Here is a 14,711-nt window from a genome sequence, read left to right as displayed (position 1 = left end):
TCGGCAAGAGTCATGGGCCACTTTTGATTTCCACATCGTTTGTTACGTCAGTGTGTTTGAACGCGCGTGAATCGGGTCGGTTATAACCGGGCTTCCGCAAATGGACGTCATGGAAGTCAGGTCGACGGTTGTTGTGCTGTACCTACGAGTACGGAATGTGTACCCTTCCTGACTCGCGGAAGACGAAAAAGCAAATGCTAGCCACGTAATTAAGACCCGCTGCCTTGATTGATAATTGCTAGATTGCTTTTGTAGCCCACTCTGTCAGTGTGAATTCGGGCTCGCTGTCTTGATTGATAATCGGTAAGTTGCTTCTGCAGCCCACTCCGTCAGTGTGGAGAACAGATACGGCAAATTCGTCGGCAATGCCCACGCCTTGCACAGCTTCGACCATCAACGATCATTGAGCAACTCGCAGAACTGCAGGAGAAGAGACATTAGTCTACGAATCTCGAATATCAACAATCCACAACAACCATCTAGCCAGGTAGCACTAGCACTAGCACCCATCCACCCCCAACGGTCCATACGTCTACGAATTGAAAATGCGACTATACAGCTTCTCATGCCTCCCCACCCACAGATCCATCACCGGCACGCTCTGCCCCGCATCCTCGACCGGGGTGTCCCAAAACGCCTTGACCAGCCCGCCCACCCGCTCCCTCAGCCCGGCGTCCGCCAGCACCGCCTGCGCCTGGTACGGCCCCAGCACGCTCGCCCGCACCGCCGCCGACGTCACGGTGCGCGCGTGCGAGAACAGGAACAGGTACGCCGCCTCGTGCGGCTCGACGCCGAGCACGCGCGTGAGTAGGCCCCAGAGCGGCGCGAAGTGGGCGTTTGGCGGCGGCAGCAGCGGCGGCAGTGGTGAGGAGCGCGTTCCGGCGCGGAGCGCGGCTTGGAAGCGGGCGAGGGCGGCGAGGGCGTCGTCGCTGGCTGATGATGATGATGATGGCGACGAGGAGGAGAATTGCTGCGGCGGCTGTTGGTAGGCGCTCTTGAAGCTGCGGTCCCACACGGCGAGGAGGGCGCGGCCCTGGGCGACGCTGGCGCGGCGGGCGACGGTGCAGGGCGTGCTGGCGTCGAGGTCGTTGTCGAGCGTCTCGATGAGGTGTGGGCTGCGGTGGCCGGCGAGGACGTACGGCAGGGCGGTGCTGGCGAGGGTGTGGAGGGAGAGGCGTAGGAAGTGGTGGAAGGCCGGCACTTGCGAGGTCGACGCCGTCGAAGGCCGGTGGTGGGCGAGGTACGATTCCAGACCGCTGCTGAAGGCGAACGATCCCAGTGGCAAGGCCGAGTCGGCTAGCAGGAGGAGCGTGTGGAGCGCTGCAGCAACACGTCAGTACCATGCATACTCAGAGGGGTGAATGTAGGCGACATGCCGGCATCGCTGGCTTGACTCGGTGGCGGCGTCAGAGCGCGCTCGGAGGCCGTGGAGACGGATAGAGTGCCCGAGTCGCTGGGCGACGGCGGGGCTTTCAATTGGCTTTTCGCATGCTTGAGGCGACGCTCGAGGTCAGCTATCTCATCCCGGAGATGTTGCTGGTCGCTATCGTGAAGGTCCATGAAGGCGGCATGGCCGTGGGTAGAGAGTGGGGTGGGCGTCGCACGCCACGCGGGGAAGCTCAACACCGCGGCAGCGGCGGATCTCCGGCTTTGCAGCACAGCATCCAACGTGAAGAGAAGACTTGTCAATTTCGTACATCTGACTGTGATTGTGGCTATCTGTGTATGCCAGAAAAGAAAAGAAAAATCCAATGCGCCAATGCCCCATAAAAACCCCAGTGGTTGATGGGCGACCCCATCCCAGAATTTCGTGTCCGGGTATCATAGCGCCAGAAAATAACCATTGACCATCCAACCCAGCCCAGACCCAAGTGTATAGTATTACAGCGACACGGCGCAGCCGGCCTCCCCAGCCACGTCGCCTGGGAGAAGTGGGTGCGCGTGCCAGGAAATGTCATCGAGTAGTGTTAGTCGCACGCAGCAAGTGGAGATGCAACATGAGACTACGACGACTGGGTGTTGGTGGCCTGGGCGTTCTTCTGGGGAATGTCGGCGAACATGGCAGGGCCGTTGGCGGCGTTCTCCATGTTACGGGCGCTCATCTTGCCGAAGAGGGTCTTGGGCTTGGACCTGTGGAGCAATCGTCAGCGAGACTGGGACAGGACGAAGGGAAGAGCAGTGGCGGCTTACTTCTGAAGACCGTGCTTGTTCTTGAAGGCGGCAAGCTTCTGGGTGGCGGGCGATTGGATGCCGTCGGAGGGCGAGACGTACTTCTGCTCGTCGATTCTGGCGGGAGGGTCCACCCTTTAACATCGTCGGATCGGCCTCGTCATTGGGGGAAGGCGAGAACTTACTGGCCGCTCTTGAGGCGCGACTCGAGCATCTGACGGTGGTACTCTAGCGACTTGGGCTTGGCATCGTCGACGGACTGACCGAGCTGCTGGTTGGCGTCGCGTTGGGCGAGGACGTTGGCAGACATTGTGGATGCGGTGGTAGAGTAGTAGCTTGGCTAGTATGCAGTGGATTGAATTGGAGCAGAGTGGACGGCGGGGAAGCGTGTGTTGGGTCTGCGAGGAGAGCTGTCTGCGGCGGAGACTTTATGGCAGGCGCCCCCGGCGGTGCGGCCCGCCAAAAAAGTTGCAACCGCAAACAAACCGTTGGCCCGGCAACCACCTGACATCACCACGCTTTCAATCTTCTTTCTCGAGCGATGCATGGATCGACAGGGACCCTACCTCACAAGGCCAATTTGCGCAGGCTTGCATCATGCTCCAGATGATCGATTCCCTCGTACTGTGCCTTTTGTTGTTACCATCGTCGCCAGCAGGGCATTCCGTCCAGACCGACGCGTCCAACGTCTATTCGTGATTTCTTTCTAAGCTCGGGGCTGGGATCCAAGTGCGTATCGGAATGCCGAGGGACTTGCTGCGCCAACCCTGCGGGACAAAGGCTCCCGACAGGCCCTTGAGTCAGCTCCGACGGCTCATCTCACCATGGCAACCTGGCGGTTGGGGCTGAATGCGACGTACCCCACCTTATTTGCCACTGGGAACGGTACGAGCGAGTCCAGAACATATGTCGCCACAAATAACGCCCTAATCTGAACTTTACCCCAATTTACTGTGCACAACTGACACGGGGGATCTTTGTTGCGGAGATAGAAGGGTCAGGCTTATAATGGTAGCTCCGTCTACAACAGCGTCGGTGCTACACGGAAGCGGCAGTTGCATTCGCAGTCGATTCATCGTCGATACAACGATGCTTTCCTCCCAAATACTCTTAGCCGTACCCGCATCAGTGTGAGCAATGCACCCACAATTCGCCTGCCATTTCCTATCTGGTATGACAAGGCTCGAGCTCGAGTCCTTTCATGTCTGATGTACACGCGGTCTGTTCACTTAGCATCGAAATCTGATACTACTGTGGGAAAGGCCATTGGAAACGTCGATAGTGATGTGAGTTTGCAGCAACAGCGAATCGACCCTGCATACATGCGTGGCACAAGACGAGCTCGCCTTCAGGGTCCAAATCAAACTGATAAGGACATCACCCTCTTTCCCGCACCATCCAACACTCAAACATTTTTACAGACGTTGTTGGAAAGCGCGATGACCAAGAGGAGTACTTAGTGCTTTCTCTCGAGTAGCTCAACACATCACCCGTTTACCTCCTCAGAATCTCGCCCCAGCCCTTTCAACGTAACAGCCTGACTTGGAGGGCCGGTGACCGTCAACTACTTTTCACTCCACCAACACCTTTTCCAACTTACAGTCGAAATTCGCACATCTGTCTCACCTTGACACGCATACCCAATCAACGCGACCATCTACTGACCATCAGACCATTGCTGCTGTCATGGCCACTGAGGAAGAGACACTCACAGGCTCGCCATCAGACATGATTCTAGCCGACCAGCAGCTGCATGAAGAATCCCATCCAAGGAAGCGCCAGCGTACTATATCCTTCACGGACGACTTGGCTTCCGAAGAGCCAACAAAGGGTGTATTTCCTTGCTTCAACGATGGCGACGTTATCGTCACTTTGAAGGATTCTAAAAGACTGCATGTTTGGCGCTTGCACAGCGGTACTCTTGCCAAGGGTTCGGCGAAAATCAAAAAGGCCTTGACAATCGAGGACGACCTGGCTCGGGAGGTGGAAACTCCCGACGGCATCAAATTCCACTTGACCCTGGCTGAACCCCAACAGCCTCCCACAATGCCGCTCTTGGTTTCCCGCGCCCTGAACCTTATTCCGGAGGACGCAATGACACGAGTTGTCAGTTGTCGCGATCGGAATTCCTGGGCCGCATCTCCAACTCCGAGTGGAGATAACAGTGTTGCCACTCAAATCAAGGTTGAGGAGCAAGAAGGCTGGGATACGTCTCAATGTCCTGGGAACTTGAGTGCCCGCACCCAGTCAGAGATCTGCTCGGCCTACGACAACCTCTTTCGTCATTTGTACGGCTTGCCTCTACGCCTTAGCACGACCGTCACGGTTCAACATAGTCTGTTCCGGGCAGAGGTGCTCGTTTCAGTGTTCCGTGCGCAGGGATGTCTCCCGAGCATCCGACCACACCTCGGCAATGTCTTCTCTCAGTACAGGCGTGGGCTCTTCGAAGCTATCGCCCGTGATCCCTGCCGATGGATCAATCTCTCCATACCCTTGGAAAACGAGTCCATATACACGGAGGCATATGTGCATCTCGTTGGATCATTGAGCAAATATACGAAGCTAGACACCAGGACGATTCAACCTGCTCTAATGACCAAGATCAAAAAGAAGCATGAGAACCTCATGCATGCGCAGGAGAAGGTTATAGGAGAGCTGCTTCGGTTAACCATACACGTGGATGGCAAACCGGTGACCATGGGCGCTCAGCTCGAGACGTGGATAGCTGTCGCGCTGTTCAGAGACTGGCTGGCGATAGAGCTCGACAAGACTGAGAGAAGAGCACCAGGAACTGTCCGTCACAGAAGAGAGACGTCGTCTACTTCCAGTACTACCTCTCCGCTTGGCATAGGTTCGCTGCTTCGCCGGATTCACCGCGGCGGAGACGAATACCTGGAATACGACGCAGTTTTGAAGGAGGCGAAGGAAGTTTATGAGGTTCTCGGCAGCGATTGGGAAGACTTGGCAGAGGATCTCCGCACCCTGAAGAAGTTTGCATCGAAAGTGGTGGAGAAGCTCTGCGCCAATAACCTCATGCTCGATCCCGAACTCTACGGGATCCCGTACCTTACGTGCATGGACGTTGGGACGAAAGACTTGCCATGGCTGGCAGAGAAAGAGGGAGCGTGAATTTGGTGAAGCTTCAGGCAAGATTGCAAATGATTCCAGAGCGAGTGACGGCTTACACACGACATGGGTTGGGGAATAAAACCCTTCACTTTTCTACTACCCAGGATGAGCTGCAGGGAGATTTCTTTCACAGACAAAATACTCCTTATACAATGAAACTACTTGTATTACTGAAATTGAGCACGGTTGAGCTGACACATCTGGCTCATCTTCGCCTTGTGTCTCCAAAGCCCGTACTCTCGTGCCTCGTGGTGCTTGGAGACGGCGATGAAGGTCCTCTGTAGGTCCCAGATGATCCTTCTCCCGCGTTGTTCCCCCACAAACCGCCTCCCCGTGTCGAGTCCCCCCGGTTGCCACGGTTACCCGCATAATAACCAGCAGCAGCACCTCCAAGTGCGCCGGACCAGAACCCAGGCCGCCACCCTTGGTTGTCTGCATTGGTGCTGGGGTACGACTTGCGCCCGTAGTTGTATGGAGAACGCGGGGTATAAGGCGGTGGAGGGTCGTCATCGCCAGGGCCGCCCCAACCTCCCCCACCACCGCCTCCACCTCCATCGAAGCGCGGTCCGGTCCAAGTATTAGGGTCCCTCGAATTGCCGCCGCCGACGACGCACGCTTTGAAGAGCATCCAGATGACGACTCCGAGGAAGATGAGCCAGAAAAGAACCGAGATGCCCTGGCTGACGTCGTCGCCTCCCGATGATCCACCCCCGCCCCCCCAGCTACCCTTGCGGTGTCCATACTTATCCAGCCCCTTTGACGTTAGCATCAGGCGGTACTCGACACCGCAGCTGCCTTTCAGGATGTACGGGTCGTCGGGCGAATCGTAACCTTCGCAAACGACGTCGGTAGAGCCGAGCTTGAACTCTTCGGGGAGGGAGGCTTGGCAAGTCCACTGGATGTTCTCGTCGTCATAGTCGGCGCCTGCATTCTTGCAGCGCATCACGTCGACTTCGTACAAGCCCTTCGCGTCGCCGCCGATGCAAGTGAGCTGCCGGGTTGGATTAGCGGGTGCGGCGAGTGCCATGGGAGGGGCGCATGTACCTGCGGAATGGGCGACACGCGGCGAGCAGAGGTCTTTTGGCCATTTCGGAGAGTGAGGGACTTGACGTTGGAGAGGAGGACGCTGTTTTTCGGGTTCCTCGCAGCTTCGGCGGTTCCGCAGGCTGTCAGAGCCAGGAACGCTGGGGCAAGAAGGCGCGCCAGATGCATGGTGAATTCGGTGGTCTCTTCCTCAAGCAAGGAGAGGGGCCTCGTGGGCAGCTACATAAGTAGCCAAGCGGGCGGCAGTGGCGTCAGAGGACACGGTGGCGGGGCGAAGCAGGCAACGAAACAAAAGGCATTGAAGCTTGCGAGCGGCGACCAGCGATCGGCATGGGAGCTCCAGGGCGCTAGGCCACAGGCGGAATGGCGCGTCGGCGCAGTTGGCCCTGGTCCTTATTGCGACCACCTGGTCATCGGACCTCTCCACACAACACCACCCAACATGAAGGAGAGGATAACGTATTTGCTCCATGTGGGCGAGGACGCCTTTGATCCCGCCAGGCTCACAGTCAGCAAACATAGCCTGGCGGTTCCCCCGCTCAAAGCTGCCAAGGAACACCGGCTCACTCTCGGCTTGTCCGAGCTCCCGCCAGAGGTAGCCATGCCTATGCTCCCTCGCCGCCGTGCTTTGCTGAACAACGCTGCAGCTCCTTCCCGTTCTCAAACAAACCCACGAGCTGCATATCCGCTGGGCTACGTCGCAACCTTACACCTCGACTCCGCCCTACGTTTCCCGTGTTTCTCCCGGCCTCCATGCCTATTTCACGCCGCGCAAAGGCAAGAGAGCGTATGCCACCTGCGTCCCGTGTCACATGTTGCTGTGCTTACCCCTCACTAGAGATGGCCTCTGTTCGGCCTTGAAGACGACCTTCGGCCATGAGTTGGATTGCGAAACCCCGTCGGTTCGTATTCTCCCGCCCAACTAAACGACACTGCCCGGGTGCTAAGCCATGCTTCCCAGGACACCTTCATTGGCGTTCCCATCCTTTCCGAACGCTTCTCTATGTCTGCATCCAGTCAATATCACAGCCTTCTTCCGTCTTTGCAGAGTCTCGTCAGCTACGTCTCGGAGAAATTCTGCACTGCCGACGACTGCAAGGCAAAGGCGTCGTCTCTGTTGTCTGCAAGCTACGTAGATTTTGATTTTGATGCCATCTCCAACGCTCTGATCATCAACGCCTTCTGGGCCGAGGGGCCTACCGAGGGAGGTTTATGGAACGAAGAAATCTCCCGCGGGAAGGCCGACACCATGGAAGTTGGCGTCTTGAACAACGAAGTTCCGCTCGAGCCTGAAGAGCTGTCTCTTTCCGGCTTCCTCACCGTTGTCGGCGACGACACAAAAGCTAGTGTGTCCTCCGTTTCCGCTTGGAAATCCATTGTGCATCACTGACACGCTTCAGAACCTACACTTTTCTCCTTCCCCTCTCGCCACCACCCTCTTCCCTCAACCGCACACCCCGTCCATCCCACCTACTATACTACATTCAACGAACCGACCGGCCTGCACCCTACCCTCAAGCTTTCATTTCCTCAACCCAAGAAGACTCTCACCCCGCCCGGGCCTTCGTGTCTCTTGCACGCCTACGTGACTCTCCCCTCTACCTTCTTCCTCGACAAATACCAGTTCTCCGACCCACTTTACTTAGCCTCCCACAATCTCCGCAACATTTTCGCCCACGCCGGCGCCACCGATCTCGAGGCCCCCGACTGGGTGGTCCCTCAATGGGGCAGCGTCGCCCTCTTCGAGCTCGCTCACCCCGTCCCGCACCCCGACGACCCGGATCCAGCTCCCCCGAGCGCCGACGCTGCCGTCTCCGACTCAGTCGACGACGATACCAGCTTCGAGGCCACTATCCCCTTGCACCTGCGCTACCTCCCGCCTTCTGCCAACAGCTCCGGCCTCGTCAACGCCTCGTTGCCCTGGCCCACCGTCTTCTGGACGTGCCCGGCCGAGGAAGGCTCCAAGATGAACGTGAACCCTTTCGACCGCACCAACCTCGGCTACGAAGGGCTATTCGGGAACAGGGCCATGTTCTACCACGTGCCACCGGCGAAGGACGGTGGAGCGGGCGAGGGCGGGTTGGTCGAGACACTGAAGGTGCCCGTGTTGGACCTGGATCGGGCCTGGTATGTTGAGTACGGGACTGTGGCTGCGGTTGTGCTGGCGACTGCATGGTTGTTGATGAAATTGGGTGGTGTGGTCAAGAATGCCGGCTTTGGGCGAGGCAAGCCCGTGGCTGCTGGCGTTAAGAAGAGCCAGTAGAGACAAGGATGTTCATGTAACTAGCGAGCGATAGCCATTGACGAACATATAATGTAGATTCCCGGTTTTCTAGAGCCACGAATAGAGTAGCTACCTCAACTCGTACTTTTTATTCCGCCTCCCGTCTACTTGCGAGAGACTCATACTGTTCAACGCTATTTTCCCATCCCAGACCGCAGTCGAGATCGTAGCTGGCCCGACGCAAGGCCAACTCAAAGCCCAAAGCTCACTCGTCCTTGGAGAAATAACCCACATCCCCCGCATCGCTCCCCATCTTGACCAACCTCTCCCTCATCCCCTCCGCCCTCTGCCTGATACCATCGGGCAGCCCGGAGAAGTCGCACTCCCCAACCCACTCCCCAACCCCATGCTGCAACACGTTCCTCGCCCTCTCCTTGCCGCCCCTCGCCAGCCCCACGCTCCCATGCAGCGTCATCCGCTCCCTCTCCTTGTCATACACGCCCCGATGCAAGATGTTGTTATCATAAAACACGCAATCCCCCGGCTGCATCACCACGACCTGCATCCCGGGCAACTCGGCCGCGTACGGCGCCGCCCCCCTCTCCGCCTCCGTCCGCGCCCGCCGATGACTCCCCGGCACGACCACCAGACTGCGGTCCTCGAACAGCGCCAAGTTCCACTGCGCATGCAGCGGGGCTCCGCCGCCGTTGGCAGCCGTCAGCCGCGCCAGCTCCTCCTCCGGCCCGACGTCGGGCCCGATGTCGTCGCGGTGCCAGCGCAGCTCGAAGTCGCGGTCCGGCCGCACGAGCATGTTGTACAGCTCCATGACGAGCTCCGCATCGCCATCGCCATCGCCATCATCATCCTCCGCGTCCACCTGCAGCAGCGCTTTGCACACGCCCGTCACCGCGTCGCCAAAGTACGACTCGGCGAATGTCGTGGTACTGGCAACAGCGCCGCCCCCGCAGCCGCCGTGCAGCAGCGCGTTCACGGACGGGTGCAGCAGGTGCTGCACGCCCCAGATGCCGTCGGCGCCCGGCGTGGAGGGCCATGGTGGGAACTGTTTGGGCAGGGTGCGGATGTGCGGCCAGTCGCCGCGGCGGGCGGCGGCGGTGAGGCTGGTGGCGGCGGCGCGGAGGGCGGAGATTTGGGAGGCGGGGAGGAGGGAGGGGATGTGGACGAAGCCGTCGCGGGAGAGGGCGGCGCGGAGGGCTGAGGGTGGGGGGATGTTTGGAGGGGTGGTGGTGGTGGTGGTGGGGGTGGCCGGTGTTGTCGTTGTCTCGGTTGCTGTGGCCATGGTTGGTGATGAGGTCTTTGATATGTGTATTTTTTTTCTTTCTTTTTGGTTGTCGTCGGCAGTGTTCTTGAGTTGGAGGCTGAGCTCAATCTGGTAGCAGAGAGTAAGAGGGCATTTCTCCTGGTGGGAGTTGGGTTGCAGTGGTTGGTGGTTGTGTGGTGGGCCAGGGTTGCATGTGCGGGGTGTATCTTGATCGGCACGACTGGGCTGCGGGCCGGCGGGGTGCTGCCTTTTTTGTTCCGTACTTCAAGCACTAATAATCATGAGAACACAGCCAACAGACCTGACTACTAGAGCCCAGCGCGTTGGCATCTCCTGAGCATCACATGTCTTGCCTACTGATTTCAATTGGACTTTGGAACAGTTTTGAGGGCATCGTTGCCCCGCGATAGCTTCTATTACTCGGTGAGATCTTCACCTGCCTGACCAAAATCAACTGTCTAGGGAGTATCTTGGTCAATGTTCCAACTTCGTCCTCATACAAGTTTTCTCCTCCACGCTCAAGTATGCCACCCAAATTCCCAAACGCCGATATGCCACTCTTTGCCACTATGACGTCATCACGTGGTGAATATGGGGTGCATGGCATAGACCGGCGCCTTGGACTCGTCGCCATCAAAGAGCATCAGGTTTTGGATGGGCTGCTCCCGCCGGCCGATGACGTTGATGGAATCCTGGGCCAGCTGGCCACCGATGAAGGCTGTGACCGGCGCCAGCTCGCTACCAAGATCCTGTAGGAACTTGCGCAGGAACTCGCTGGTCAGCGTCTCGATTGGCAGCTGCAGCTCCTTGTGCTTCTCGGTCGCTTGAGTCGTGAAGAGCTGCAGATCGGCGGGTATGTGCGAGGGACTCCTTCCATTGACCTTCTGGAACTCCCACAGCGCACGGAAACACGTGAGGAGCGGCGTGACCTGTCGGAGCTTGCGACGGTTGCCCTGGTACTCCGGTGGGAGAGGAGATGTGTTCGCAAGAAGGAGAGGAGAATACATCTCGCGCTTGGTGACGAGTTCCACGCGCTTCCCGTTCTCAACGCCCTTGTCTGAAAAGGCGATGAGGGAGCGTGTTGCAGATTCCTGCCTGAGGGCTGTGGCGACGTTGGACTTCTCGCGCTCAATGACATACTCGTGCTGGATGAGGTCTGCGAAGATGTAACCATACATGCCTTGGGTGCCGGCAGCGTAGAAGGGCTTTTGCGCCAACCTGGTCGAAGCGTCGACGGTGGAAAGCGTGGTAAAGTCCAGGTCGGTCGCGATCACAAGGTCGAAAGGCTGGTAGAATTCGGGCACTTTGGTGCTGATGTCGGAGGTGTCCACGATAATGTCAACACGGGGGTTGAGCTTCTGAATCTGCGGGGCAGCAGCTGCGGCGCGCTATGGCGTGTCAGCGGGTGGCGAGCGTCTGCGATCAATCAACTTACGTTCTGGCCTACGTCGGCCTCAGAAATGAAGAACTGGGAGCCGAGATCATCTTCAGTGACGGCCTCATGGTCCAAGATGGTGAGGGACTTGATGCCGGCGAGGACGAGGTTCTTTGCGACTTCGTTGGCAAGGGCCTTGACCGTGATGAGAAGCACGTTTGCAGAGCGGAGCCTGGGAGAATCAGCGCAATGCAGTCTGGAGGAGCAGCACGCGCTCTCACCTTTCCTGAGCTTGGACGCCCCAGAGGCGAATCTGCCTGTCGTAGAGTGCAATCTCATCTGCAAGTCACGTCAGCAGGCGCATGGATACGACTCGTGCGGCAACGTCATTTGCGGAAAAGCGCGAGACAGCGGTTGGCGGTGGATCAGACAACGGGCACGCAGCGAATGGGTGGGCTGGCGCCAACGAAGAGGCGGATTGGGAGCGAAAGCAGAGCGGAACAGGGCCCGGGCGGGGGACGACAATGGGCGAGAGGGTACCTGGGCTGATGGCCTGGGCCTGGGCAATCGAGGCCACCACTTCGCCGGCCGGGTCGTCGGCAGGTATGGTGCCGTTGTGCACGGGCAGGGTGACCGAGGGCCCGGACGCGACGGGGTCTGTCATGGCGGGGGCGGCAGCCGTCTCCATGGCGGCAGGTCCAGGAGGGCGGAGGATTGCTGGATTGCTGCGGCGGGCTGGCGATATAGAAGGTTGGCGGCGGCAGCAGAGAGTGGCAGCGGTGCCTGAGAGCCGCACCGGCGACGGGCGCTACGCCGGGCTCGGTTCGCGTGGCGCGGATCGACGCTCCGTGCACCTTCCCTAGGGCCCAGATAGGCGGGGCCGCCCAACTGACGACGTCCGTGGCCACCAAAACTGCCTCCTCGACTCCCCCCCAGTTTCTCCACTCCCGCCCTGTCGCTCCTTCCCCTTCTGGGCCTGCACGATTCCCAACCCGTCTGGCCCCAGAGACGCCGAATCTGCTCGCACGCCCGCACCTGCACGCCTGCACGCCTGCACGCCTGCACGCGCCCCGGCCTCGCAGGCCTGTGACATGACGCGCGCCCCATCCTGGTCCCTTTGTTCACCACCACCATGTCCGCTCCACGTTATAACTTTGACTTCCCGCCCGCCACCCAGTCGGCTTCTGACCAGGACTCGGCGAACTTGCCTGCCCGCCTGCAGCACATTCGCCAGGCCCTCCAGCGCGAACGCGAGCAGCAGCGCGCCGAGAACGACGTCGCCGCCTCCGAACGCCGCAGCCGCTTGGCCGACCCCAGCCAGCCTCCCATGCCTCGCCGCAATCGCCGCGGCCCCCGCGGGCCCAACAGATCCCATGGTGCGTTCGAGGATCAGCCTAGACGCATTCGCTCGCCTCCCCGCCCAGAACCCTCCGATCCCCCGACTTCGGCAATCCGCAACAGACCCCATGCCGAGCCGAGCCAGCGCTTCAGTGCCTTGCGCCGTGCACGCCAGCAGCGGGAGCAGAGCGGCACTCCTCTGTCCGAACTCACCGAGCTGGAGCGTGCCGGCGAGCGCCTCGCCGAGATAAGCCAGAGCATCTCCCAGCTCATCGGTCCCAACAATCTGTCCAACGCCGACCTGTTGCGTCTTGAATTCGGCCCCCCCAGGGACGACCTGTCAGAGCGCAGGAGCTTCAAGCGGAGGAAGCTGGACCGGGACGATGTCTCGGCCATACTCAGCTCCAGATACGGCCACTTTGGCCAGGTGGTGCCCGGGCGCCTGAGGATGGAGATTGTCAGTTGTGACGGTGGCGAGTACAGTGACAACTCGGGGGACCTTCACAGGGTTGGTAATGCTTTGAAGAACGATGCTAGCGTGTACTGCACCAAAAAGTCGCATTGCAACATGATCTTGAGACACCATGGAGAGAGCACCTTTAGCTTGGATAAGATCGTCATCAGGGCGCCCGAACGGGGATTTACAGCTCCGTACGTTAACTCTGACGAAGAAACTTTGTTGGAGCCTACTGACCCGGATGCGGCGAACAGCGTCCAGGAAGGCATGATTTTCTTGGCCATGGACACCGAGTCCCTACTCACCGGCACTGCTCCCTACCAAATCGACTACGGCGCTGGTTCTTCGACCTCGTCTCGTGCCTCCAGTACCTCTTCCTCTTCGTCCCGCCGGCCCGACCGCATCTCCCTCCTCGAAAGCCTCCACGATCCCGAAGTACTCGCGGGAATGGCCCGTCGCCACGACTTCCGCGATCGTTCGGAGCAACAGACGCCAGAGGAGCGTGAGGCAAGGTATGCACGTCTGCTACGCATGAGGCGTCGTCTGGAGTCGAGACAGCACAGAGATACCACCAGCGACAACTGCGACTACTCCGAGTCGGCCGATCGACCTGCCATCATCTCCCCCAGTGCGCCAACACCGCCCCCGGCTCTCCAAGGCCTTCATGTCACCCAGGAAGAGGATGATCAGTCGAGCGAGTCGGAACCGGACCAGCCCAGTGCATCAATCATGGCAGATCGGTTGCGAAGGGACAGCCGTTGGCGCGCAGAGAGCGAGGAAGACGAGTACGAGGACGAGGTGCGGAACGTTAATCACCTCCTCTGGGACCGAAGAACAGGGCCTGGCATCATTCGCTCTGCACGGAGGAGCACTCCTAGCAAGATTGAGCCGGAAGATTCTGCGGTGCTGGACGGCGACGTCTTGGCCCCCCATGCAAGATTCTTTATGCAAAAGAACAAGAGCAAGATCACCATTCGGTTTGACCCGCCTGTGTGAGTCTCTGTCCCCATTTCTGGTCCAAGGTCAGCATTAACTGTCACAGATCCGGCAAATTCATCCTCCTCAAACTCTGGAGTCCCTCCAAGCATGGCAACATTGATATTCAGAATATCGCTGTTCACGGATTCTCCGGACCGCGCTACTTCCCTGCCGTTGAGATGCGTTGAAGTTGGATACTATGTACGACGTGGGTGGGTGCATGGGGTGGCATTGGCGTTTCTGCTTTTACGACGATGGGACGAAGACGAGACACGGTCAGATACCCGTTCATCACCACGGGTGGCATACTCCGCCCGACATGTGATACATAGGAGCATTGATTTATTCTTCGGGGACTGGGGAGACAGAGGTACCACATATGTTGGACAACGTCTGGAAATCGGAGGCTCGTACAGCTCTTGTATCTTCACTGGGGCCTGCGTCAAGTGAGGGACGATGTCGGATCTTGCGGGAAGTAAGACCCAAATATTCATTCAAAATCGAGTAATATTGCCAATCGGGCATCGACATCAATGCCGGTTGTGCAGCTAGCTCTCCCGGAGCCAGTACTTACTGCGTGAACATCTGGAATGAGTTGAACCATGTGTGCAGCAATTCGCTCCATAAGAAAGATATCAACGATGTGGAGACTCCTCCAACATTTGGGAGAGAGAAGAGGTGGAGGCGAGAGACAAAGCTACCTCAACATGTCACCACC

At 58.7% G+C, this 14,711-nt stretch overlaps 8 protein-coding genes across 8 annotated transcripts; 3 read left to right on the top strand and 5 right to left on the bottom strand.

Annotated features, from left to right (window-relative positions):
- Window positions 1-532: 532 nt before the first annotated feature.
- Window positions 533-1,560, bottom strand: BKCO1_460008 (urease accessory protein; the record flags this gene model as incomplete). Its single annotated transcript, XM_020276342.1, has 2 exons — window positions 533-1,320; window positions 1,350-1,560. The coding sequence occupies 2 exons, from the start codon at window positions 1,558-1,560 to the stop codon at window positions 533-535; spliced, it is 999 nt and encodes a 332-aa protein (XP_020127843.1).
- Window positions 1,561-2,003: 443 nt separating this feature from the next.
- BKCO1_460007 (spo12 family protein) lies at window positions 2,004-2,479 on the bottom strand (the record flags this gene model as incomplete). Its single annotated transcript, XM_020276331.1, has 3 exons — window positions 2,004-2,130; window positions 2,191-2,304; window positions 2,355-2,479. The coding sequence occupies 3 exons, from the start codon at window positions 2,477-2,479 to the stop codon at window positions 2,004-2,006; spliced, it is 366 nt and encodes a 121-aa protein (XP_020127871.1).
- Window positions 2,480-3,855: 1,376 nt separating this feature from the next.
- Window positions 3,856-5,298, top strand: BKCO1_460006 (uncharacterized protein; the record flags this gene model as incomplete). The annotated part of the gene is made up of 1 exon (XM_020276320.1): window positions 3,856-5,298. The coding sequence occupies one exon, from the start codon at window positions 3,856-3,858 to the stop codon at window positions 5,296-5,298; it is 1,443 nt and encodes a 480-aa protein (XP_020127870.1).
- A 205-nt stretch (window positions 5,299-5,503) lies between these two features.
- Window positions 5,504-6,510, bottom strand: BKCO1_460005 (uncharacterized protein; the record flags this gene model as incomplete). The annotated part of the gene is made up of 2 exons (XM_020276309.1): window positions 5,504-6,289; window positions 6,343-6,510. 2 exons carry the CDS (start codon window positions 6,508-6,510, stop codon window positions 5,504-5,506), a joined length of 954 nt encoding a protein of 317 aa, XP_020127842.1.
- Window positions 6,511-6,784: 274 nt separating this feature from the next.
- Window positions 6,785-8,605, top strand: BKCO1_460004 (protein pbn1; the record flags this gene model as incomplete). The annotated part of the gene is made up of 5 exons (XM_020276298.1): window positions 6,785-6,937; window positions 6,990-7,129; window positions 7,181-7,244; window positions 7,304-7,688; window positions 7,743-8,605. 5 exons carry the CDS (start codon window positions 6,785-6,787, stop codon window positions 8,603-8,605), a joined length of 1,605 nt encoding a protein of 534 aa, XP_020127841.1.
- Window positions 8,606-8,831: 226 nt separating this feature from the next.
- On the bottom strand, window positions 8,832-9,863 carry BKCO1_460003 (phytanoyl-dioxygenase; the record flags this gene model as incomplete). The annotated part of the gene is made up of 1 exon (XM_020276287.1): window positions 8,832-9,863. The coding sequence occupies one exon, from the start codon at window positions 9,861-9,863 to the stop codon at window positions 8,832-8,834; it is 1,032 nt and encodes a 343-aa protein (XP_020127874.1).
- A 560-nt stretch (window positions 9,864-10,423) lies between these two features.
- BKCO1_460002 (sumo activating enzyme) lies at window positions 10,424-11,908 on the bottom strand (the record flags this gene model as incomplete). Its single annotated transcript, XM_020276276.1, has 4 exons — window positions 10,424-11,233; window positions 11,281-11,452; window positions 11,502-11,559; window positions 11,761-11,908. 4 exons carry the CDS (start codon window positions 11,906-11,908, stop codon window positions 10,424-10,426), a joined length of 1,188 nt encoding a protein of 395 aa, XP_020127873.1.
- A 444-nt stretch (window positions 11,909-12,352) lies between these two features.
- On the top strand, window positions 12,353-14,181 carry BKCO1_460001 (regulator of chromosome condensation-like protein; the record flags this gene model as incomplete). Its single annotated transcript, XM_020276265.1, has 2 exons — window positions 12,353-14,007; window positions 14,058-14,181. The coding sequence occupies 2 exons, from the start codon at window positions 12,353-12,355 to the stop codon at window positions 14,179-14,181; spliced, it is 1,779 nt and encodes a 592-aa protein (XP_020127872.1).
- Window positions 14,182-14,711: the final 530 nt, after the last annotated feature.

The sequence above is a fragment of the Diplodia corticola genome (genome assembly GCF_001883845.1).
Source record: "Diplodia corticola strain CBS 112549 chromosome Unknown scaffold46, whole genome shotgun sequence".
Taxonomy (NCBI): Eukaryota; Fungi; Ascomycota; class Dothideomycetes; order Botryosphaeriales; family Botryosphaeriaceae; genus Diplodia; species Diplodia corticola.
This window is presented reverse-complemented; position numbering and strand designations above follow the sequence as displayed.